The sequence below is a fragment of the Cladophialophora carrionii genome (assembly GCF_000365165.1).
Source record: "Cladophialophora carrionii CBS 160.54 unplaced genomic scaffold supercont1.4, whole genome shotgun sequence".
Classification (NCBI taxonomy): domain Eukaryota; kingdom Fungi; phylum Ascomycota; class Eurotiomycetes; order Chaetothyriales; family Herpotrichiellaceae; genus Cladophialophora; species Cladophialophora carrionii.
In genome coordinates this window covers 2,860,434-2,882,612 of record NW_008481829.1, presented here as the reverse complement: position 1 = coordinate 2,882,612, position 22,179 = coordinate 2,860,434, and the positions used below count along the sequence as shown (strand labels likewise).

Genomic DNA, 22,179 nt, shown 5'->3' with positions numbered 1-22,179 from the left:
ATCAATGTTGAGCTCGGACAGTTAGACAGTTGCGAGCAATTCCGACAAAGCGCAGCTGGCGCCTTGAGGGCGTGTCGGGCCCATTTAGTTGGTGATACACTCCTCATCCGAGCGACGAGCTTAAGCTCCGCGCGGAACTCGAAGAGACCCTCGTCCAGCCCTCTCGAATCTCGAATGATGACGTAGACAAGCCGGTAATGGTGCCAAGGTATTTAGATTGCAGGTCGCCAGCCCCATTACTGACCTACATGCTCCAAACCAATGCTGGTCAATTAAAATCGAGATGAGATATTGACGCTCCTATGGATATACGTTTCCAAGCACTCCAACGCCACGACTGGTAGAGGACCATGATTGCGACCAACATGGCCGCCCTCCACAACTTATCGCTTGAAACCACTCTCCTCTCGCAGATATCCCTCGAAATCAAGCATGTTCTCGTTCAACCTCCGACATTGGGCCAGATCCGCACCGTATCCTTCCTCTTTGAACCACTTGAACATCGTTCCGACTTCGGTTATCATATAGAGGAGGAGGTGGCTGACGAAGTCGTATGTGCGTGGCATTGGCCGACCCAACACTTTCCAAAATATCTCTTCTGCCTGTGCCTGGGTGAGGTCGCAGCCAGCCAGGCTGATCGCCGTATTTCTGTAGTCGCCCGTGTCGGACTTGGCGAATGCTAAGGCTGCGAAAACACCAATGTCCTTGACGGCGACCAATTGAAGAGGTTTATCGCCTAGGGTGTGCCATGTCGCCGCGAAGATTCGTCCTCCAAGATTTGGTTTGAGGTTGTCCATGAATGCCGTGGGCCTCAGAATGGTATATGTCATGCCTGAGGTATGAGACACTTCTTTGAGATGCTTCTCAACTTTGTACTGGAGAGGGTAAGCCCGTGCATGTGTCTTTCAAGTCGTAGAATCTGCACATACTTTAGATACAAAATGTGGAACGTAAGTAGCGTTGACCTCAGACTTGTCGGCTCCCCCACGGTCGACTGAGGTGTAGACAAAGTGCTTGACATTGTTTTCGATGGCCGCATCGACCAATCTAATACCCTGCTCGGTTTCCAGGCCCTCGACCTTGCTCTTGAGGTTGGGGATGGTCACACAGAACACGCCCCATACGGCACCAACACCGCCGGCCTTCTGAAATATCGCTGCACAATCCTCCAAGTCGCCTTCAATCAGGCTGACTTTGGGATTGGATGATAGGGTTTTGGCTGAATTCGAGGTAGTCTTACGGGTGAGGGCGAGGATCTCGTAGTCGAACGGTGGAGGATTTGCGAGCAGGGCTTTGACAACAGCTCCGCCTTGCTTGCCCGTTGCCCCCGAAACCAATATCTTTCGCACAGACATCTCGATGGGTGAGTAGATACTGCGGTTGAAAATAGTTGAGATCAGCACTGTATAGTCTGTATTAACTGACAGGGCAACTCTCAGGCTACCTGGGGCGCAGGAAACAGCCGAACACAGTTTGAACTCCGACGCGACGGGGCGATGCGCTTTGGTGACGTCACTCCGCAGTTTGGTACCGGCGCTCGACTGGTGCTACGGTTGGGTGACTGCAGGTGTGACTCGAGGGTGACTCGTCTCCCTTTGCTATCCCATCACACAGAGAGTACGGAGTAATTACAGCGCACTTGAGGCATTGCGCGGAGTCGACACAGGTGCAGGCAACAAAGGGTTTCTCACATCACGAAGTGATAACAACCTTCACCGGTACCCTCCCTTCATCCTCGCCTTCCTTTGCTTGATTCAATGCCAATCTAAATGCTTTCTCTCCGTCGGCGAGCGCAACCCGGTGAGTGACAAGATCTTCTGCGACCCCGTCTAGCTTGCCACCAGCGAACAGCGCGATAGCGGCCGGATAGCAGTTGGCGTATCGGAAAACACCAATGATGTCGACTTCCCTCAGCGCAGCCGCTCCTAGAGGAAGGGTCTGTGTCGGGGTGCCCATTCCGACCAGCACTAGCTTTCCGCCCGCTGTTGTCGCAAAGATACCTAGCTGCACGCATGAAGGGACACCCGTGCATTCAAATACTCGATCAAATCCAGACTCCAGTCCTGCCGATTTGCCCACTTCCGCCGCAAGCTCTTGAGCACCAGCCAATGTCTCCTCAATTGTTGGTGCAGGTGATTTTCTAGGAAGAAGAAACGTCTTTAGCTTGAATCGACCCCCGCCCAATCCTGCAGCGATCTTCAATCTAGGTGCATCAATGTCTGCAATCACAATCTCAGAAACACCAGCGACTGACAACGCAGCAGCTGTCAACATTCCCACAGCGCCCGCACCAAGGACCAAAGCCGTTGAGCCGACCAAAGGTACTCCGACCCCGGACCCTGCATTCTGACTTCTGTTCAATGCATGTAACGAAACAGCCAGAGGCTCGACGAGGGCGCCTTGCTCGAAAGTGACATTGTCGGGTAAGTGATGGCACATGCTGGCCGGTTGTGAGATCAGCGACTGCAGCGTGCCATCTGCATGCGGGAAAGTCTTTGCGGAGGACCTAAATGTGAGCTTTGGACACAAATTGTATCTGCCAATCGAGCACAGATTGCATGCTCGACAGGGAAGGCCGACCTCCATGGCTACCCTGTCGCCTACTTTCAGAGTTGGAAACGAAAATGCACCATTTGTGGCACTATTCGCGAGTTCTGGCACGGCGGTCACGACGCCCGATGCTTCGTGGCCGAGAACCAGCGGTGCCTGGATGACAAAGTTTCCATTACGGCCGTGGCTGTAGTAATGCAGATCTGAACCGCATATGCCCGTGGCTTTCACTGCTATATGTACCTCTTCGGGTCGTATAGCAGGAGGTTGTCTTGTCTCCTGTCCGGCAAGAGTCTGTCAGTCTCTTGATTGACATGGCATGGATGCGTTCTTCTCACCAGCCGAAGGTCTTTCGCGCCATGCAGCACCAATGCTTGCACCGTCTGAGTCGTCGTCATCGTGTCAACTTGCCACAGTGCTGTGTAACTGAATGTGTGTTGTACGCTCTTTCTTCTCCGATTGCGATGCCCGTCGTGCCGAAAGGTCTGCCGATGCCTTTTGTTCCTGTTCCACTTGCGTGATGTAGTAGTACGCTATGATTTGAATCATGTACCGTGAATTGCTTGCAGCCAGACCAGTCCTTCACAGGAGTATTATCATTGACAAACGGGATGATTTGACCTGCTCGACCCAGTGGCTGATACTTTCCCTGCCTTCGTGGTACGGACCCTTCTCCGACCGTGGAGCGGCTCTTTCAGGTAAAACTCGGCGATCCACAGGCGCACTCCTACCCTCGAGCCGTCAAGGTGGCTGCAAAGCCGTGGGGAGTCAACCTGGTGGGGGTTTGTAGGCGGCAATTGGTGCGGAGTGTCAAGAATCTCTTTCCCCTCGCAGTTGCGATTGCGGTTTTCGCAGTTCAAAGGCCGACGGTGCCCGTACGAGTCGCGGCCCACGGTCGCGATGATGGGGAAATATATCCCGCAACCTGGTAATGAGTGGTGGCAGTCCCTGTGTGAGTTCTGTTCCTGGTTATGTTTGCTCGATTCTCTTGTTCCAGCCTCACGCGTTCCTTTCCAACCGTGTCATCAAGAACTGTATCACCCGCTCGTTACCAGACTTCGGCAGCCACCAGGTTTCGTAGCATCATGACGAAACCCACTGTCCTCCTGATCGGGGGACTGACACACACGAATAAAGAGTGGGAGGAATTAGGCTCGAAATACAATCTGAAAGAGTTCCGCAAGGGCACACGGGAACAGTTCCTCTCCAATTGCCAGAGCGGCAAATACGACGATGTGGTTGCGCTCTACCGCTCGAACATGTCCACGTCGGTCACGGGCCTCTTCAACGACGAACTCGTCTCTGTGCTACCGGCATCTCTGAAATACATTTGTCACAACGGCGCTGGATATGACAACATCGATGTTGCCGCATGCACAAAAAGAGGGCTCAAGATCTCTAGTACGCCAATCGCGGTCGACGACGCCACTGCCGATATTGGCCTCTTCTTGATGCTGGGTGCCCTGAGACTTGCCTGGGTGCCATTGGTCGCCATCAGAGAGGGCAAATGGCGGGGAAACACACAGCTCGGGCATGACCCCAAGGGCAAGACACTGGGAATTCTGGGAATGGGTGGCATTGGGCGAGTACGATATGTCTCCCGGAGCATGTGACGAACGAACTGACGCGCGCAGGCAATGGCACATCGAGCACGGGCGTTTGGGATGAAGATTGTTTATCACAACCGATCGAGGCTGTCCGAGGAGCTCGAAGGCGACGCAACATATCTCAGCTTTGACGAGCTGCTGGCACAATCCGATGTTCTTAGCCTGAACCTTGCGCTGAATGCGAAGACACGGCATATCATCTCTGCACCTGAATTTGCAAAGATGAAGGACGGGGTTGTTATTGTCAACACAGCCCGAGGAGCCTTGATCAACGAGAAGGATCTTGTGTCAGCACTGGACAGCGGGAAGGTTGCCTCGGCCGGGTTGGACGTGTTTGAAGAAGAGCCCAAGGTGGAAGAGGGCTTGCTGAAGAACGACCGGGTGTTCATTGTGCCGCACATTGGCACCAACACGTATGAGACGCAGAGGGAAATGGAATTACTGGTCCTACAGAATTTACAAAGCGCGGTCGATAAGGGCACGCTTTTGACACCGATAGCAGAGCAGAAGGACAAGTTGAACGGACATTTATAGATATCTGGAACGAGACATACATAGACCATGCACGTCCAGGACGTGTTACTGTAATTAGAGCGACTGAACTTGGGCCCGACTACGGTGAAGCGGGCACATGGCGATTTGCTGCTACTGATGTCCATATGACTCGCAGCAGGAAACCTCGGCATTTCTTTCACATGCGCGCCGTCGAACTCGGACTCGCAGTCGCCGTCGTCATTCTCCGGACTTCAACTCGGCCATTCACACATGTCACGGTGCTTGCGATACTGTCATCGTTCGCCGAAGGGAGCACCTCTTGCGCACCAATACACCATGAAACCTCAATCTCCTTCCAGATGAAGCCGGCAGCTCCATCACGGTCACAATGGCGGTTCACTCGAAGGAGGACCCTTTGATGGTGCTGTACAGCCACTACCGTAACCTATTCCGCTCTCACATCCACCGAACGCCTAGGTCTGTCAAACTCGCTGGAACAGCCGCCCTGGTTCTCTCGATCCTGTCATCCAGCTATGGCGGCTTCAAATGGTGGCGGGCGCGCTCGAAAGAGAAGGCGCGGGGCCGTGCGTTGGTGCGAAAGAACAGTGGTCTAAGAGGAAAGGCAGGAGAGCGTATCATATATGTGCCCAAGGGCGACACCACATCCAGAGTGGTTATTCATCCCGTCCGTCCTACCACTTTCGACGCCCACCGGCGGCTATTCTTGACCCCTCCACGAGTGACGCGGCTCAGCAGCGGCACATCTACGCCGGCGTATGGTCCTCCGCCAGCTCAAACCAAGCCCGGCCTGAATCTGGCCTTCCTCCACCAATTCCTCAGTCTCGCCAATATCATGATTCCAAGATTTCGAAGTAAGGAGACAGCGTTGCTGCTGAGCCATGCGCTCTTTCTGATATTGCGGACGTACTTGTCTCTGCTGGTGGCGAGGCTCGACGGTGCGATTGTCCGGGACCTAGTAGGCGGCCATGGAAAGCAGTTCCTGCTGGGCCTGTTGAGATGGTTGTCCATCGGGACATTGGCCTCCTACACCAATGCGACCATCAAGTTCCTACAGTCCAAGATTTCCATCGCATTTCGCACGAGGCTGACGCGCTACATCCACGACTTGTATCTGAACTCAAATCTTACCTACTATAAACTTTCGAACTTGGATGGGGGAGTAGAAGGTGCAGACCAGTTTATCACCCAGGATTTGACGCTATTCTGCACAGCCGCAGCCTCGCTATACTCTTCCCTCGGAAAACCGCTTGTCGACATCTTTGTATTCAACTACCAATTATACCGCTCATTAGGTCCACTGGCGCTGACCGGTCTGCTGGTCAACTATTTTGGCACTGCCACCATGCTCCGCAGACTCTCTCCTCCATTCGGAAAATTGAAGGCCGTTGAAGGGAAAAAGGAAGGCGAGTTCCGGGGTTTGCATTCGAGATTGATAGCCAATGCAGAAGAAGTCGCCTTTTACGGCGGCGCCGATGTCGAAAAGGTCTACCTGGACAGGTCTTTCAAGGAGCTTCGGAGTTGGATGGAAGGCATCTACAACGTCAAAGTGAGATACAACATGCTGGAAGATTTCATCTTGAAGTACTCGTGGTCAGCGTTTGGCTACGTCATCACGTCGATACCTGTCTATCTACCCGCCTGGGCAGGGTTGAACAGCATTCTCGAGGCGACAGCTGGTGCTGGCACAGAAGTTTCCGAGTCAAGCCGCTCGGGCTCCCACATGAAGGAGTTTACAACCAATAAGCGGCTTATGCTGTCTTTGGCTGACGCTGGCGGCAGGATGATGTACAGCATCAAAGACCTGTCTGAGTTGGCCGGCTATACATCTCGCGTCTACCAGCTGATCTCCACCCTCCACCGGGTCCACGCTAATGCGTACGGTCCCCATCACCGCCGTGCGTCACAAAGGATCGAGCTCTACTCGCTCGCAGACGTCCAGGGGACCATACATTATGGTTTTGATGGCGTAAGACTGGAAGATGTCCCCGTGGTGGCACCAAGCCTGTGGCCGTACGGCGGAGAAGATCTCATCGAATCCCTCTCCTTCCACGTCCGCAGCGGCGAGCATTTGCTCATCTCCGGCTCCAATGGCGTGGGCAAGTCAGCCATATCCCGTATCGTGGGAGGCTTGTGGCCTGTGTACCGGGGCCTGGTGTCACGACCTCGCAACAACGGGCAAGACGGAATCATGTTCTTACCGCAGAGACCGTACCTCAGCATCGGCACGCTCAGAGACCAAGTCATCTACCCGCACACAGAAATGGACATGCAAGAGAACAACCGTCGTGACAGCGAGCTGGAGCGGATCCTCGAGGAAGCCAAGCTCGGACATCTGCTTGCTCGTGAAGGCGGATGGGATACGCGCAAGGAATGGAAGGATGTCCTCAGTGGAGGTGAAAAACAGCGCATGGGTCTCGCGCGATTGTTCTACCACGAACCGAAATACGCGTTCCTGGACGAAGGCACCTCGGCTGTGTCGTCCGACGTTGAAGGTCTGCTGTACGAACGGTGCAAGGAGAAGGGAATCACAGTCATCACGCTCTCCACCCGTGCGAGTTTGAGAAGACATCACACCTTTAATTTGATTCTCGGTCTCGGAGAGGAAGGGTATGATTGGGAAATGGTGCGCATCGGCACGGAAGAGGAGAAATCGGGCGTGGAGAAGGAGATTGGCGAATTGAAAGAGAAGCTCTCCATGGTACCGGAATGGGAGCGACGACGGGCCGAGATTCAAGCCGAGCTGAGTCAAGTGCTCGTCACTGGGATCCAGGAGGGCGGTGGCAGTGGCAGCGGTAGTGGCATCAGCTCCGGGCATCTCGAGAAACCCAGTGACGTGGACGACGGATCAGATCCAGAAGGGTAGTCCAGCTATGAAAATAAATCACGTTTGAGCTGTCATGTTGGTGCGCACGCTGCATTGTCTCTTATTTCCTCCTGTAACATGGGGCGGTCCCTCGGTGTTTACATACCGATGGAGTTCTCCCAAGTGTTCTTCGTCGTCAATCCACGCCGTCTAGAGATACCTGAATGATACGTACATTCAGCCAGTCGGCCAGCGCGAGGTACGTCTGACGTTAAGTCACACACTTGATTGAGATCAGGATTTGTACATCGGTGGTCGTTTCGACCAGTATGCCAGTAATTATGTTTTGATCTTACTGTGCCTGCAGGGTCGGGGTTGGCTGATTGATGGGTTACTAGCCGGCATCGCGGGATGTTATGGATGAATTGTAGCTATGCACGGAGTACGGTAAGTAGGGCATCACCCGCCCAACTCCACTCAAATCACTACATTCTATGTTCTACTGTACACTCTACACACGTATCAAGCGACCCGGCCTCGCACCTGCTTGAGATCCTTGACGTAAATGTCGCGCCAGACCGCGACAGACACCACGGCCAGGGCGAGGAAGGCCGTGGACGCAATGAGCATGTTCCGCTGACAGTCGCCGTAGGCCCTGTTGATGGCGTCGCGGGTCGGCGAACCCCAGGGATAACTCGCCTGGGTGACGAGGTCGCCGTAGATGAGGTCGACGTCCCCACGGGCCTCGGCGGGCAAGTACTGCAGGAGCTTGTCGCGGAACTGGCCGGTCCAGATGGCGGTGGCGATGGTGGAGCCGATGGCGCCGCCGACGGAGGAGAACATGCCCTCGACGGCCAGCACGACGGCGATGTGCTGGTGCGAGGCGGCGGCCATGACGGCGATCTGTTCGCAGATGACGAGCACGCCGCCCCCGACGGCGATGAACACCTGGCACATGGCGATGTAGCCGATGTAGGTGTCTGGTTGGCGGAAGCGCAGCATGAGCGCCACGCCGAGGATCGTGATGGGCAGGCCAAAGTACAGCGAGATGTTCTTGAAGCGGCCGCGCCACCGGATGTAGAGGCCGACGGGGATGGCGAAGAAGCAGGCCACGATGCTGTAGATGTTGGTGATGTACGAGGCGTGGGTGACGGACTGGTTGTTCACCACGATGAGGAACGAGTAGAAGAAGGCGTTCCAGATGTAGAAGCTGATGAACAACACGGCCGCGAGGATGTTGGCGCCCAGCACGGTCCGGTCCGTGAGGAGTTCCCAGGGGATGAACTTCTTGGGCGCCAGGTATTTCTCCCAGAGGCCAAAGGCAATCAGCAAGACGACGCCGAAGACGATCATGCAGATGATCATCGGCGAACGCCATCCGTCCGCTTGGTACGAGTAGAGCGAGAAGGGCAGCAGGAACAGTGCCAGACCGGCGGTGATGAGGAGCAGGCCGAACAGGTCGAATTCGATGGTGTAGTGCTGGATCGACTGGAGGATCGTCCTGTCACTCTCGCTCAAGGGCATCAGGCCTGCTTTCTTGGCTTTGTGGTAGTTGAAGATGAACAGGAAGAAGAGCAGCGAGCACACCACAGGCGTGACAATCGCAAAGGTTCCAAATCCCCACCTGAAGCCTGCGCCGTCGAGGAAGCTCTCCGCTGCCGGGCCACCGATCCAGGTTGTTGCGATGTACGGCGATGACGCGAAGGCATACATCAACCCTCGGTTCTTGAGATGGGACGTGTCTGCGATGAAGATGGACAGGGCATAGCCAATGCCGTTGTAGCCAACCCAGTAGAATACCTGGGCAGCAGCGTACGTCTCGACGTTCTGGCAAGCAGCCATCATGATGAGACCAATGACGAGCAGAAAAACCATGATGATGAAGCCTTGCGGCCGGCCCCAGACGTCCAGGATCTTCGCGAGCGGTAGTTTCGATAGACCTCCGATAATCTGGGAAAGAATGCCAGTCGTGGCAGTCAAGGAGTGGAGTTGGAAGTTGCTGGTCACATACGGTGTCAAGACGCCTGTGATCTGTTGCTGCATGGAGTCGACAAAGTAGATGAGAAATATCCTGCAAGTATCCATCAACTGACCGTGCAGATGGCACACTTTGCACAGGGGACCTACAGGATATACGCAGCAATTAGCTGGTTCTTGCTCCAGACCGATGTGGTCGCCTCGATCTTTTGGACACCGACCTGGGCATTTTTATCGACGCCCTCAGAGTCCGAATCGGCCGTCCCAGGGCTTTCAGAGGATACTCGGACCTCCTTTGGGTCGTACGACGGAGTAGCCGCCTCGGCATCGTTCTGCTTTCCATTCAGAGCAACGGGTATAAAAGTCGCGGGCGTGACCCGGGCTATATTGAACTTCATTGTGCACTGGTCGACGTCGGCAAAGCAGAGCTTGGGATAATGGAAAATCAAAAAGCAGTTTGATCAAGGAGCCAGACCTCAGTGATCATCCACCCAAGGTAACAGCTGGACAGGGGCGCAAAGACAGAAGAAGCTGGCTAGCTAATATACCTGGTCTTAGGTTGCGGTCATAATCTCTGAGGCGCGCCATCGCAATACTCCCATACCCCGCTGGGAGACCACGTTGTATCCGGGCCAGATGCAGGAATGCTCCAAGCTTTAGACGAGTTCGCTCATCTTCGACTGAGCGGAGCCCTAACCTGCGAGCGGTTGCAACTCCGTTCTCACTGCGGGCTTGACTTTAGGCGGAGCAGAACGTGGTCTGACCTCTGTCTGTCCATAGCAGGCCTTGGTCGAAAACGCAGGGCATCTTGTCCCTTAGTAAGGCACAAGAGCGCAGCACTGGTTGGCTCGGAAGCAACCTACTACCCAGTAGTAGAGTCAGAGAGGAAGTCGCTAGAAGGGGACAGTGGAGGTAGAGTGGAGGACAGGGGAGGATGATGTTCAAGGACAAGACACCAACGCTCGACACGACGGTGATCGGGGCCGCATTGGGATAAGCGCCGAAAATTTCTATCTTATCTCCCGCTATTTTCTGATCTAATCTGATTGCGAACAAATTTTATCGCCGATTTGCCTCCGTCCATCCATCCATCTGCCACAGTACGGGTAGCACTGACCATCCAGTGACCATCGGAAGTCTCACATATCAAATTGGATGCCTCGGTAAGTGTTGCTCAGCACATCAGTAGCACTACTGTGTACTCTATACGCCTCGCCAATTTTGTCGTCTTGGTGTCCGTCTCCTGGCAGGGAGCCCCGGGCGGCATCGGAGACGACGAGACACCTCGATTCCAAGCCAGCTCCGCTTCCATCCTTTCCACTCCGGACTCTTAGTCGTGGCGGCGCTGAAGTCTACTGATGGTACCCGTTGATCTCGTGGCCAGTGCCACCACCTTGTGCAAAGACACGCATTTTGTAGCGGACCCTGCCACAGCTTTGCGACTCGACACGTTCCATTCTGATCCCGTCGGTGGACTCGATGTACCTCTCGTCTCCACGTGGCAAAATGAATGTCAATTCTCTCCAGGGAGGGAGGAAGAGATTATCGGGGGCCGAAATAAACGACACTACCACCTTTTCGGCCGTGCAACTGTATGAAACGGTAAAGGAAGATATTTCTGGACGGAGAGACATGCCGTCGTCCTCATACCAGGTGGTGGTAAACGTGGTCCCGTGCGAGCTTCCTTTGGGAGGGAATATTTCAACGCCGCGATAGTCGTCTTCGGGGAGCGATTGACAGGCTGGCTTGGTATCACCTGGCATCCGGGTCTGGACGCTTTTTCCTACAGGGATGGCTCCACCGACTTTGGCAAAGATGGGGATGCTTTCCCTCCAGGGCGACGACACCGTCACCCACTGACCAGATGCAAGGTGATCATATGGTGCGTTTAGGTTGACATACCCATAGTCAAATCCGCCTTCGACGCGTCGGGGTAGATACATTCTGGCAGTGTCGACTCCAGGCTGGTAAACCCCGCCGATCAACAGCGTGTCGCCGAACCAATATTGCTCTTCGCCAGATTTCAGTGGCTTTGTCCAGACTTCCGGATCTGACTCGTAACCCCAACCAATCCATCTTTGAGGCGGGCTTGCTGCCAAGTGGCTTTCAAGACCGAGCGAGTAGATGTACGGCATGATCTCGTAGCGTCGCTTGATCGCCTTGCGCACCAGGGGCGTAATCTCCGGGTACATCCACGGCTCGATCACTTCTCCGGCCTGGTTGTCCTGTGGCGACGTCTTGAAGCAATTGATGGCGAAGCGGATCTGGTGGCATCCCAGTTGAATCCAACGGAGCAGCAATTCGGGAGAAGGTTGGGGGCCCTCGAAACCGCCAATGTCGTGGCCGTAACAGTGCATCAAGCTGACTCCCGCGTTCAACGATATCGCGTTCGCCGCCTTCATCGACTCCCAAGATGTCACTGCTTTACTGTTAGCTTCCCACACCTGATCGGGATAATCTGGAGCTTGGCAGATACTGGCTGATGCTCGAGGGTAACTCACTGTTGTCACCGCTCCACGAGCTAGACGCATATCGTAGCGTTCCGATGCTCGCGCTGCGAGTCAGGACGAACGGTCGCACTCCAGGCTCCGCTCGTAGAAGACCCTCGTACGATGCCTTCGCCATCAATTCAGTGTGCATAGCACGTCCCCAAAGTCCAAGCTTATTCGGTGTGTCGGCCTTGGGTGCGGGCAGTGTTTCACGAGCCAGCTGCCAGTCATCATTGGGTAGAGGGTACTCGTTGTTGTCATTCCACATGCCATCGATTCCTTGTTCTTTCAGCCTCTCGACACCTCGCGCCCACCATTCATATGCTGCGGCTGAGGTGAAGTCAAGGTGGCCACCAATCCCGCTCTCACCACCTCCAGCACTCCAGAGCCGCATCTCTGCGTTTCTCTTACTTCTGGGATCGGTGAACAGGCCGGTATTCCTCACCAGGTATTCATAATCAGGATGTGACGCAAGGACAAAGGGCTTGATATTCGTCAACAGCCTGATGCCTTGGGCATGAAACTGCCGAATCCACGCTTCGGGATCCGGAAACCGATGTTTGTTCCAAGTAAAGACATTGCGCACTCGGGGCTCGGTTTCGGCTATCGAGTAACCGGAGCTCATCTGGTGGCCAGAGCACGGAAGATCGTGCTTCTTGAGCTTCTCTGCGAACTCCAGAAGTGCCTGGTGCGCAGGAGGATCGTCAAGAGCAGTATACCTGTAGCCACCAGAGATGTAACCATAGGCCCAACGTGGGGATAGAAGTGGGAATCCAGCGAGCTGCGCATAGCTGTATACTACCTCCTTCAGCGTGCGTCCCACGATCAGATACTCCTCCAGCCCGCCATAGTCTTGCCGGTAGAGCTTGAAGTGGCCCCATAGACCATCGATTTCGGAGCCGACAGACCATGAACCTCTCGAGTGGCTTGTGGAGACCATCGCAATGCAGCCCTTTGATGTTGCTTTCACCAAGAGGGGCATCATCTTATACATCGGATCGGTCGCGTAGGCTTCGTAGCCGAAGCAGTCCGTTGCCGACATCTGAAAATGCCGAGCTGTAAGATCCATCGGCGCCGCTTTCTCTCCAAGTCCAACATGTAAAGCTTTTCGGTCATGTTGCGTATAGTGAGCAATTCCCGGACCATCTACCACATACGAACGAAATGCGAGATCGGAATGCAGGACTTCATTCGAGTCCAGCCAGCTCAGGCTTACTACCGGGGCGTGACTCCACTCAACCGATGCCCTGACATTGCCAACTTCCGTCACGCAACTTTGCTCGCTTGGCTGGAACGACCTGACCTTGGTCCCTGGAATGTCGCTTTCCGGTGGAGGTATAGACGGATATGGCGGCAGCGGGTGAGACGTAGAAGAGAATGTGGTTCGAAACACATTGGGGAAGACTGTCTCGAAAGTGAAGTCGAATGTCGTGTCTAGATCATCAGATTGAAGATGGAGTGCTCCAGCTCTCTTCGACTTTGCGTCCACCTGTTTGTAGGACTTTGGGATGCTCTCTAGTTGTGGCATATTGAAGACGTGGAGAGCAGTAAGGACGAAGCAGAAGAGGTTGCCAACAAGGGAGCACGGCCTTCACGAAAGAAGGGCTCTGCTGCTGAAAATACTCGAGCACAGTGCTCGAATTTGTGGAGGCCACATGCTCCAGGATCAGCTGCTCGGGCATGTTTGCGACGTGTCCGGCGGGTCGACAAGGCGATGAGCTGTAGAGACCCGACACCCTGCTGCGGCAGAGGCGACAGAAGATGAGGCAGGCATCGGAGTTCGGCTGCCAAGTGCGATCCTTGCAATCTGGCGTGGCTCTCTACCAATCCAACACATTGCTGCTCCCTCTCGCCTCGCCACTGGCGCTGACGGGCCCGACGGCGTTTGCCCTCTTCTTCACCTGATTTCCCCGCGTTGGTGGTGCCGCAAATCGTCCCCGGTCATGTGTGCCCCGTTCCTGGACAGCGGAATCTGTCCACCTGTCCACCCGGCAGGGGATGACGGACAGTGATCGCCCGGCAACCCATGGGCGGGCATGGGGTATCGCGAGTCGAGATCGGATGGCCTCCCCGATTGCGAGGCGATGCAACCTTTCGTCGGGGGAGTATTTATGATAGTTGCATCTCCGGCAGTCAGAGCCAGGAATATTTCCAACGTCTTCTCGAAAGTCGGCCGCACAGGTGACTCTCCGGCCCACAGCCCGAACGACGAAGATGGAAGACTCTGGCATCAAAGCGCCCATCGACCATGTCGAGAGCAAAACCGACATCGACGACCTGTTGAAGCTCGACAAGGCCAACAAGATCCTCACCGATGCGGGAGGCCAACGGGTTGTCCTCACTCCCGAGAACAATTCCAGAGTGCTGAAAAAGATCGACCTGTACATCCTGCCGGTCGTGCTTGGGATATACTTCCTGCAAGCTCTGGACAAGGCGACTCTGGCATACGCGTCGGTATTCGGCTTGGTCGACGATGCCGAACTGGTCGGCCACCAATATTCCTGGCTCGGCTCTGTCGTCTATCTGGCCCAGCTGGTCTCACAGCCATTGATCGCCTACATACTCGTGAAGTTGCCGTTGGGCAAGTTCCTGGCGGTCATCGTTTTGCTATGGGGCATCGCCCTGAGCAGCATGCCGGCCGCGCACAATTTCGCAGGGCTGTTGGTGTGTCGACTGTTCCTGGGACTGTTTGAGGCTGGAGTCGGTAAGAAAGAAACCCTGTTCGCACAGCATGTTGAGTTGCTCACACTCCTCCAGCACCTGCCTTTATCGCTCTCACTCAGATGTGGTGGCGGCGACGGGAACAACCTGTGAGGCTTGGAGCCTGGTACGCCATGAATGGCATAACCAATATCTTCGGCTCGTTGTTGACCTACGGCATCGGTCATATACATTCCGACGTTCTGAAACCGTACCAGGTACGTGGCCATCCGCTGGTAGATATGCCACTGCTGACACGTCGCAGATTATTTTCCTGTTCTTTGGCCTGATCACCGTGGTATTTTCCGTTGTGGTGTGGCTCTTCCTTCCCGACTCGCCGCTCACTGCCCGCTTCCTGAAAGGCGACGATAAATTGATTGCCATTGAGAGGTGAGACAACCCGGGGGACGTAAAATCACACACTGATGATGCTAGACTGAGGGCGAACAATCAAGGTATCGAGGGCACTCAGTGGAAGTGGACGCATGTGAGAGAAGCCGCTTTGGACGTCAAGACCTGGCTGTGGTGCGCCATGATGTTCACCATCTCCGTCCCGAGCGGTGGTGTGTCGACGTTTGGCCCTCTCATCGTGAAGAACTTTGGCTTCGATCAATTCGAGACCATTCTCCTCAATATGCCATTCGGTGCGGTCCAGCTCGTCGCAACAATGGCCGGTGCCTGGGCAGCGACAGCGCTGAAGATGAAGAGCCCGGTGCTGGCGTTCCTCAGCTTGCCCCCGATTGCAGGATGCGCCATGCTTCTGCATCTGCCGCGAGATGCATCAGCTAAGGCGCCTTTGTTGGTGGCATATTACCTGGTGAGTCTCGTCTTCTGCTCCAGGGGTCCGCAGCTGACAAGAACAGATATCGGTCTATCCCGGCATCAGTAAGTGCCATCGCAGACTGACCCTGGCTGGCCAACACTAATCGAAATAGCACCGTTGATTTACTCGTGGTCCGCGGCCAACACCGCTGGAGAGACGAAGAAAAAGGTAGTCCTCGAAACCTTCACCCACGGCGATCAATGGCTGAGGCATTATAGGTCACCACCGGAGCACTCTTCATAGCTCAATGCGCTGGTAATGTTCTCGGACCTAACCTGTACACCACAGGGGAAGCACCGCTTTACCATCGTGGGTTACTCTCAAAGTAAGAAAGCCCGGTGTTGTACACCTGGCCGATTGCTTGCTGACCAGTGAATAACAGTCTTGCTTTGTTTGTCGTCCTCATCGGACTGTACGCCGCCCAGGTCTTCTACCTCATGCTCCTCAACAAAAAGCATTCAAGCGCCCGCGAGCGCCTTGGGAAGCCTGCATTTATCAAGGATGTATCAATGAGCCGAGTGAAGGCAAGACAGGACGCCGCTGACGAAGGTCACGATGAAGATGTGACGGGTCAACATGCTTTCGACGATAAGACCGATTGGGAAAACGAAGATTTCATCTTCGTATATTAACCATGCGCATAAGCCGTGTTTCTGCCCAGATACGGGTTGCGGCTGTGCTCAATGTACATATCTTATTGAGATCCTATGCAGTCGCCTCCTATGATGGAGTACATATGCTGCTGTACACTGCCGCCTCTCAGTGTTCCTCGAAAAACGTGTAACCTGTGCTGCGAATATCCAGGACTCCCAGGCCCTGCGACACCAGGTAAGGCACCTTACTTCATGCCATCATTAATCGTAACCCCCACGGGCGTGAGCCCACTGCCTGTTTTATTTCATGGACGTCATGCGGTATCGTGTGACCTACTGTAGAGTGTCGCATGGCCGAAAATGATTGTGTTGTACATAGGGTTAGAGATCTGTCTGCCGAACGGGCCCTCTGACAAGTCGGGTAGGTTCAAAGGCTGTTGAGTCCAAAAAGGTAACCCAACTCACGTACACCAAGTCGAGACACTTGCCGGCCTGCCGATTCGTCGAGCGCAGTTTCGACCAGCCGACGCTTCTTCTCTTGGAGGTTTAGGATTCTGTCCTCGACTGTATAGCCCACTGCAGGGTCTCTCGGAGCTCCGTCCGCAGTCAGAGAATTCCCGTCCTGTAGGTCGTCCTGGCCTATCAGGACTCTGTGAATAGTGACTGGACGTTGCTGTCCAATGCGATAGCAACGATCGGCTGCCTGGTACTCGACAAAGGGATTCCAGAAAGGGTCCAACATGATGACATGATTCGCAGCTGTTAGATTCAAGCCCGCGTTCCCGGACCTTAGACTGACCAAGATTATACTGCAGTTTGGGTTCTCCGTAAACTCGAGGACGGCGTCATTTCTTTCATTGCTACTCATCGACCCATCGTAACGGACGTAGTTACTCAGGGTTTTGTGATCGTACAGCGTGGTCTCGATGATGTCCAAGAAGGACGTGAAGTTGGAGAAGACGATCGTCTTCTCGTTTTCACCGCGGCCTTTGATCTCCTCGAGAAGCTCCAAGGTCCGGATGGTCTTTGCCGAGGGTTCGAAAGTCTTCTTCAAGCGTCTAAGATACCTTCTCCTGGCGCTCTTGTTACGCAGGCCCTCTTTTCGAAGCTGCGCAAGGCTTTTTGGTGGATATTTCGCTCGTGCTTGGGACTTGGCCTTGGAAGGTTTCTTGATCTTCTTGGGTCGTTGCGCGGGCTTCCGGGCGCTGGACTCGGCATCCGGGTCCGTGTCGTAGACAATGAAGCCATTGAGATCGTCTCCTTCTTCGGAATCATCGATCCCGTCGTCTGTGTCAGAGTCGGAGTCAGAGACGGACTCCGATTCTAGGTGTAGGTCCAGCTCCTGCAATGACTCGTGCTCCGGACAATGGACACGAAGAAAACTGGTGTAATCCGTGACATTATTGACGTCGATATCGGCGCGACATTGGGGGCATTTTGGTCTGGCGCCATTGTCGTTTCTGTCTTCAGTCAACCTGCTAAGACAATCACCGCATATCTGCAAGAGCCTATTAGCATGCAATGACACCGGCACAATCAATTATCGGGAGAACTCACAGCATGCCCGCAGAAGAACAAGGAGGGGTTCTCGGTGACATCGAAGCAAATCGGACATTCGTAGGCATCAAGTTGCTTCAGTCGTTCGACGACTTTGACATCGAGTTGTGCAGCATTTCGCATGAGAACGTCCGTGGTCAATTCTCCCCCAGGGAGCTGAACAAAATCTTTGCTTGCAGTGACCAGAAAGGGGTGACATGCTACTGAGCCGTTAGCTTCACTGGACTGGATTGCGGACAGGACTTTGGAGCAGCGAAGAGATTGTAAAGAGTACTGACCTGCCTGACGAAGACGAAGCAGCAAAACCAGTATGTTGGCGTAGTGTCGTCCCACAGTGCCCCTCTGTAGATCTGCATTCTCCCGTCAGCTTATCGAGAATAAGGAATAACAATAGCCAAGCATGCTGAAATCTGAATTCCAGCCAGGCCGGAAAGGTAGACTTACATCTGTTCATCTGGATTTGAGCACTGTTCTCTAGGGCAAAATAAAATTCACGTTGGTCCTCGAGAAAGACAACTCGATCTTCCGTCGTTTCTTTCGGTGGGAGTTGAAGAATCGGTTGGCCATGAATGTTCGATTGTTTGGTCCGTCGGAGTAGGATGGCACGGAGCAATGCTTGGAGAGTTGCCATCCCGCGTTCCTGCTGGGCCTCGTATCTTCTCTTCAGGGGAGCTGCAATATCTTTCCGAAACCTTTCCCAGTCGCCTGTTGTAGATTAGCATCGAACGGCTCCAAGACAAGCTCGACATCTTCGCGAGAGGAAACTGCTGGAATTCAGGAATACGTACAATAAGGACGGATTCGACAGAACTTGACCAAGCTGAACATCTCTTCCGTCTCATTCATCATGGGCGTCCCTGAAAAAAGTTATATCTGGCTCTTGAACTTGACGCATGGTCGCAAGCCTGCGGTCGAAAGTTCCGCTGTGGCATTGCCAGAAAAGGGGAGGGCATCGTACCTGTTAGACACCAACGGTAGTCGGCCTGTATACGACAAGCCGCGTGAGCAGCCTTTGTGTTTCTGTTCTCTAATAAACCTGTCAGAGATTTCCTCGATTTGAGGGAGACCTAGAACTATGGCAACAGAGGGAGGCAGTAGTGGACAGTGCAATTCGGACAAATGTCGATCGCCAATCCACACCCGAGGGCGAATTTGACTTACTGATATTGTGTGCCTCGTCCAGTATGACACGGTGAAAGCGAGATCTGTCTCCCAAAACAGGGCAGTCCTCGGCAGCGGTGGGTACATAGTTCTGCAATCGTTTGGCTTTCTCATCGAGCACGGCCTTGCGTTTGAGTTCGGACGCGAGCAGACCGTAGGTGGTTAGGACAATGTCATAAGCCCTCAGACTCGACCAGGTAGCCTTCCTCGTCTCGCCATGAAGAATGAAGACGTTCATGCGATGACGTGGTCGAACCATTTTCTCAATCTCGCGCCTCCACTGATGCATGAGCGCGACAGGGGCCACAACCAGCGTTGGTCGATGCTTGTCCTCAGGAGGTGGGCGTTCAAGCATCAACGCGATGCTTTGAAGCGTCTTTCCAAGGCCCATGTCGTCCGCCAAAATGCCCCCTTTATTGGTGCCCTCCTCCATGCGCTTCATCCATGCCAAGCCACTCAGTTGATGTGGCATCAAAGATACTTTCAGACCCTGAGGCTGCTCCGGCATCTGGTCTGCTGTGAGCTCTTCGTCAGGGCGAATATGTTGCAAAAGCTGTCGCAATTCAGCTTGCGTCTGCGCATGTTCCCGGCCTCCGTCGAAGGAACGCTCCAAAGAATCGGGGAGAGTACCGTTGAGATCTGGGTCCAACTGACCACGCGGCTGTGTGTACCGGTCTGGACTGTCAGTACCGAGACCAGCACCATGTCGGCTGCTATACACAGAGAACCCCCCAAGGCTATCATAGGCTTGGTTTTGTGAGAGGGCGTCTGGGAATGCTCCAGGCATAGATAGTGAGGGACCCATGCCCGGTTCAGCTTTGAAAGTGCCATGTCGCGCGGGTTCGTGCTTGACAGGTCTAAAAGTCGCCGGGCCCTCCCACACCCCCGTTAGAGATATATCGGCTGGGACTGGGTCCCCTTTAATGGTGGTCGAGCGATTAGCATTGTGAGATGGTTCCGACTTGACGAATGAGCCATCGCTCCTGAGGAACGACTGTGTATAGTCAGATCGGTATGGCAGAGTGGGCTGTGTCGGCTCCGTGGCTGATCCACCCGCCCACTCTTGAGAGAGACTCTGGGCGAATTTCTCATCGTTCTCTTCCTGCTGTTTTTGTCTCCAAAAGTCCTGGTTATGCTCTAGCTCTTCTTTTGTCAAGCCCCCAAACAATGAGTCAAGGAAGGGATCATCAAGGCTGTCCAGACTAACAGATGACTCTGCTGGCGATGGAGCAGTGAGGGTCGAGGTGGGCGTCGTCCGTCGAGACTTGAAGGAGTCTTGTCTCTCATCGTTGGAGAGGGTGCGTGGTCGCTTGCGGCTCGCCAGTGGATAATGGGCTAAAGGCGAAAGATGGTTTGATCGGGAGGCAGGGTGTGGCGACCGACTGGCGGTAGGGGCGTCAGGCTTTCTTTCAGGTATTCGATCAAGGACTTGAGACGGATTGAGATCGTCCTCCTCGTCATTTGACCCAGGCTGCAGAACGCGAAGATGCTTGCGAAGCCTCTTGAGTTCCTTCTTGGCCGTCTTTCTCAATTCTTCGTCCTCGGAACCGTCGCCATTGTCATTGAGACTTTCGAGAATGGCTTCCTTAAGGGCAATCTCGTCGCGAAGGTCTTCTATCTCAGCGAGTAATGCCGGATCTGAGGGTCCGTCCATGTTGGGGATATGGGAATGGTTGGAAGTGAGGGTGGTTGTGTCGACAGCCCAAGAAGTTCAGCCAAATGTGGCGCAGGAGCGAAGGCAGCGAGCTGAGGCAGCCCGCGATCGTGAAGCGCGGCTAGATGGCCTCAGCGAGTACATAGAGACGGCAGTCTCATGCGACGAGAATGCGGAATGAGACTTCGAAGCAGTTAGCGAGGTGAAGTGAATGTGAGAGTAGGCAAATTAGTCAACTCTAAGATCGAATAATTGGTGCTTTGTTTACGTGGTCGAGGAAATCCGAAGCGCTGAAAATTGTGTTGCAACTTGAGTCGGAAAGCATCGTTTCTTCACCTCATCACTATCGAGCACAAAGACTGGTACTTTTGAGATCTCGTCCATATGCAACGACATGATCCATCCCGTAGCCACTTTTCTTCATTTCCCCGCCTGACGCGCATTGCTCTTGCATTTGGCTGTAAGCACGAACGCGTCAAGAACCTGCGTTAGTGGCGATTATGGAACCGATCTAATTAATTCTCCCGATTCACACACAGACTTGTGGGACATTCGAGTACTTCGTCGCCAAGCCCTGCTTGCTCTTGACCTCTTGTCGGCCATACTCGTAGCACGTTCTGAGAACACGCCGTCTGTCTCTAAAACACATCATGAGCTGGTTTCGTGGTGGAAGGTGTGACTTGCGTCTATCCGTTCACCTAGGAAGCATATTTACCATTCTGGCTGAGGAACCACAGGATGGAAATACTTTGGGCCCACGAATGCGTGCATAGCAGTTGCGAGCACTAGAAGATCTTGAAATGAAATGTCCTTTCAATGGAGCGACTTGAAATTGATGGTTTTCTCATCAGGCTACATTCCGCCTGGAAGGCAGTCTCTGAATTTCGGTCTCGGCCCTATCAAGCGGAATATGCTATTGTGGGTTCGACTTGCAGCAGGCCAGATCAGATACATGTATACAGTCGGAGCCGATCCTGCAAAGCGAGCTTGTGACGTCTCGCAGGATTGCTCTTACTGTCCACCTGCTCAAGCACGCAGCGGATCCAAAGGCTTCCGCCTGGCGTGCTACTGGTCTACGTGGCTTATCTACCATCACTAACAACTCTAGGAGCAACAAGCCAAATGCGTGGCAGCCTCTGTCACTATTTGTCTATGCGGCCGAGGCAAGATGGAGGCATTGCCTTGCAGGGAAGAATCGTGTTCTGCTTTTAGTATCGCCCACTGACCATTGCAGTTACTTGCTACCTTTGAGCTCTCTTGTCGATTGGATGAGGTCCTTGAGGAGGAATTAGGACAAGTGTACGACTCGTGGCGGACGAAACGTAGTCAGTCCGAGCAGCTTGAGGCCTTCTTCATAGTGTTTGATCTCGTTGCCATCCCCGCCTTGATGGTCTATCTTTACACGACAGACCGGCACGGGAACCGTATTGGCTTTCCAGCACTGCGCAAGATGGTGCAAATAGAGGGTATCACATTGATCGGCACTACGCAAGACCAGGCGCACCCAAAGGCGTCACGGACTTACCGATCCCTTCGACCATGTCCCCTCCTCGCATCAGGCGTGCAAGATGTGATGACCACATTTCATTTCGCGAACATTGAAGCAGACGGGTTCTTGAAGCGGGAGATCTTCTGCAGATCGACGAGCAAACAGGCCACAAAGGACGCTTAGACAGCAGCAGCAGCAGCAGCAACAGCAACAGCATCATCATCAGCAAAGCCCATCTCGGGCGGGATAGGCTGATTCCG

At 54.1% G+C, this 22,179-nt stretch overlaps 8 protein-coding genes across 8 annotated transcripts; 3 read left to right on the top strand and 5 right to left on the bottom strand.

Moving 5' to 3' along the window:
• Positions 1-383: 383 nt before the first annotated feature.
• On the bottom strand, positions 384-1,355 carry G647_05692 (uncharacterized protein; the record flags this gene model as incomplete). The annotated part of the gene is made up of 2 exons (XM_008730018.1): positions 384-875; positions 930-1,355. The coding sequence occupies 2 exons, from the start codon at positions 1,353-1,355 to the stop codon at positions 384-386; spliced, it is 918 nt and encodes a 305-aa protein (XP_008728240.1).
• Positions 1,356-1,692: 337 nt separating this feature from the next.
• G647_05691 (uncharacterized protein) lies at positions 1,693-2,948 on the bottom strand (the record flags this gene model as incomplete). The annotated part of the gene is made up of 2 exons (XM_008730017.1): positions 1,693-2,829; positions 2,889-2,948. 2 exons carry the CDS (start codon positions 2,946-2,948, stop codon positions 1,693-1,695), a joined length of 1,197 nt encoding a protein of 398 aa, XP_008728239.1.
• A 687-nt stretch (positions 2,949-3,635) lies between these two features.
• On the top strand, positions 3,636-4,691 carry G647_05690 (uncharacterized protein; the record flags this gene model as incomplete). Its single annotated transcript, XM_008730016.1, has 2 exons — positions 3,636-4,136; positions 4,185-4,691. 2 exons carry the CDS (start codon positions 3,636-3,638, stop codon positions 4,689-4,691), a joined length of 1,008 nt encoding a protein of 335 aa, XP_008728238.1.
• A 349-nt stretch (positions 4,692-5,040) lies between these two features.
• G647_05689 (uncharacterized protein) lies at positions 5,041-7,536 on the top strand (the record flags this gene model as incomplete). Its single annotated transcript, XM_008730015.1, has 1 exon — positions 5,041-7,536. The coding sequence occupies one exon, from the start codon at positions 5,041-5,043 to the stop codon at positions 7,534-7,536; it is 2,496 nt and encodes an 831-aa protein (XP_008728237.1).
• A 462-nt stretch (positions 7,537-7,998) lies between these two features.
• G647_05688 (uncharacterized protein) lies at positions 7,999-9,851 on the bottom strand (the record flags this gene model as incomplete). Its single annotated transcript, XM_008730014.1, has 2 exons — positions 7,999-9,547; positions 9,604-9,851. 2 exons carry the CDS (start codon positions 9,849-9,851, stop codon positions 7,999-8,001), a joined length of 1,797 nt encoding a protein of 598 aa, XP_008728236.1.
• Positions 9,852-10,805: 954 nt separating this feature from the next.
• G647_05687 (uncharacterized protein) lies at positions 10,806-13,470 on the bottom strand (the record flags this gene model as incomplete). The annotated part of the gene is made up of 2 exons (XM_008730013.1): positions 10,806-11,872; positions 11,955-13,470. The coding sequence occupies 2 exons, from the start codon at positions 13,468-13,470 to the stop codon at positions 10,806-10,808; spliced, it is 2,583 nt and encodes an 860-aa protein (XP_008728235.1).
• Positions 13,471-14,156: 686 nt separating this feature from the next.
• Positions 14,157-16,097, top strand: G647_05686 (uncharacterized protein; the record flags this gene model as incomplete). The annotated part of the gene is made up of 8 exons (XM_008730012.1): positions 14,157-14,646; positions 14,700-14,860; positions 14,908-15,032; positions 15,078-15,459; positions 15,506-15,527; positions 15,578-15,633; positions 15,684-15,790; positions 15,848-16,097. The coding sequence occupies 8 exons, from the start codon at positions 14,157-14,159 to the stop codon at positions 16,095-16,097; spliced, it is 1,593 nt and encodes a 530-aa protein (XP_008728234.1).
• Positions 16,098-16,485: 388 nt separating this feature from the next.
• On the bottom strand, positions 16,486-20,430 carry G647_05685 (uncharacterized protein; the record flags this gene model as incomplete). The annotated part of the gene is made up of 8 exons (XM_008730011.1): positions 16,486-17,556; positions 17,616-17,815; positions 17,894-17,965; positions 18,060-18,320; positions 18,404-18,472; positions 18,574-18,642; positions 18,777-20,182; positions 20,243-20,430. The coding sequence occupies 8 exons, from the start codon at positions 20,428-20,430 to the stop codon at positions 16,486-16,488; spliced, it is 3,336 nt and encodes a 1,111-aa protein (XP_008728233.1).
• Positions 20,431-22,179: the final 1,749 nt, after the last annotated feature.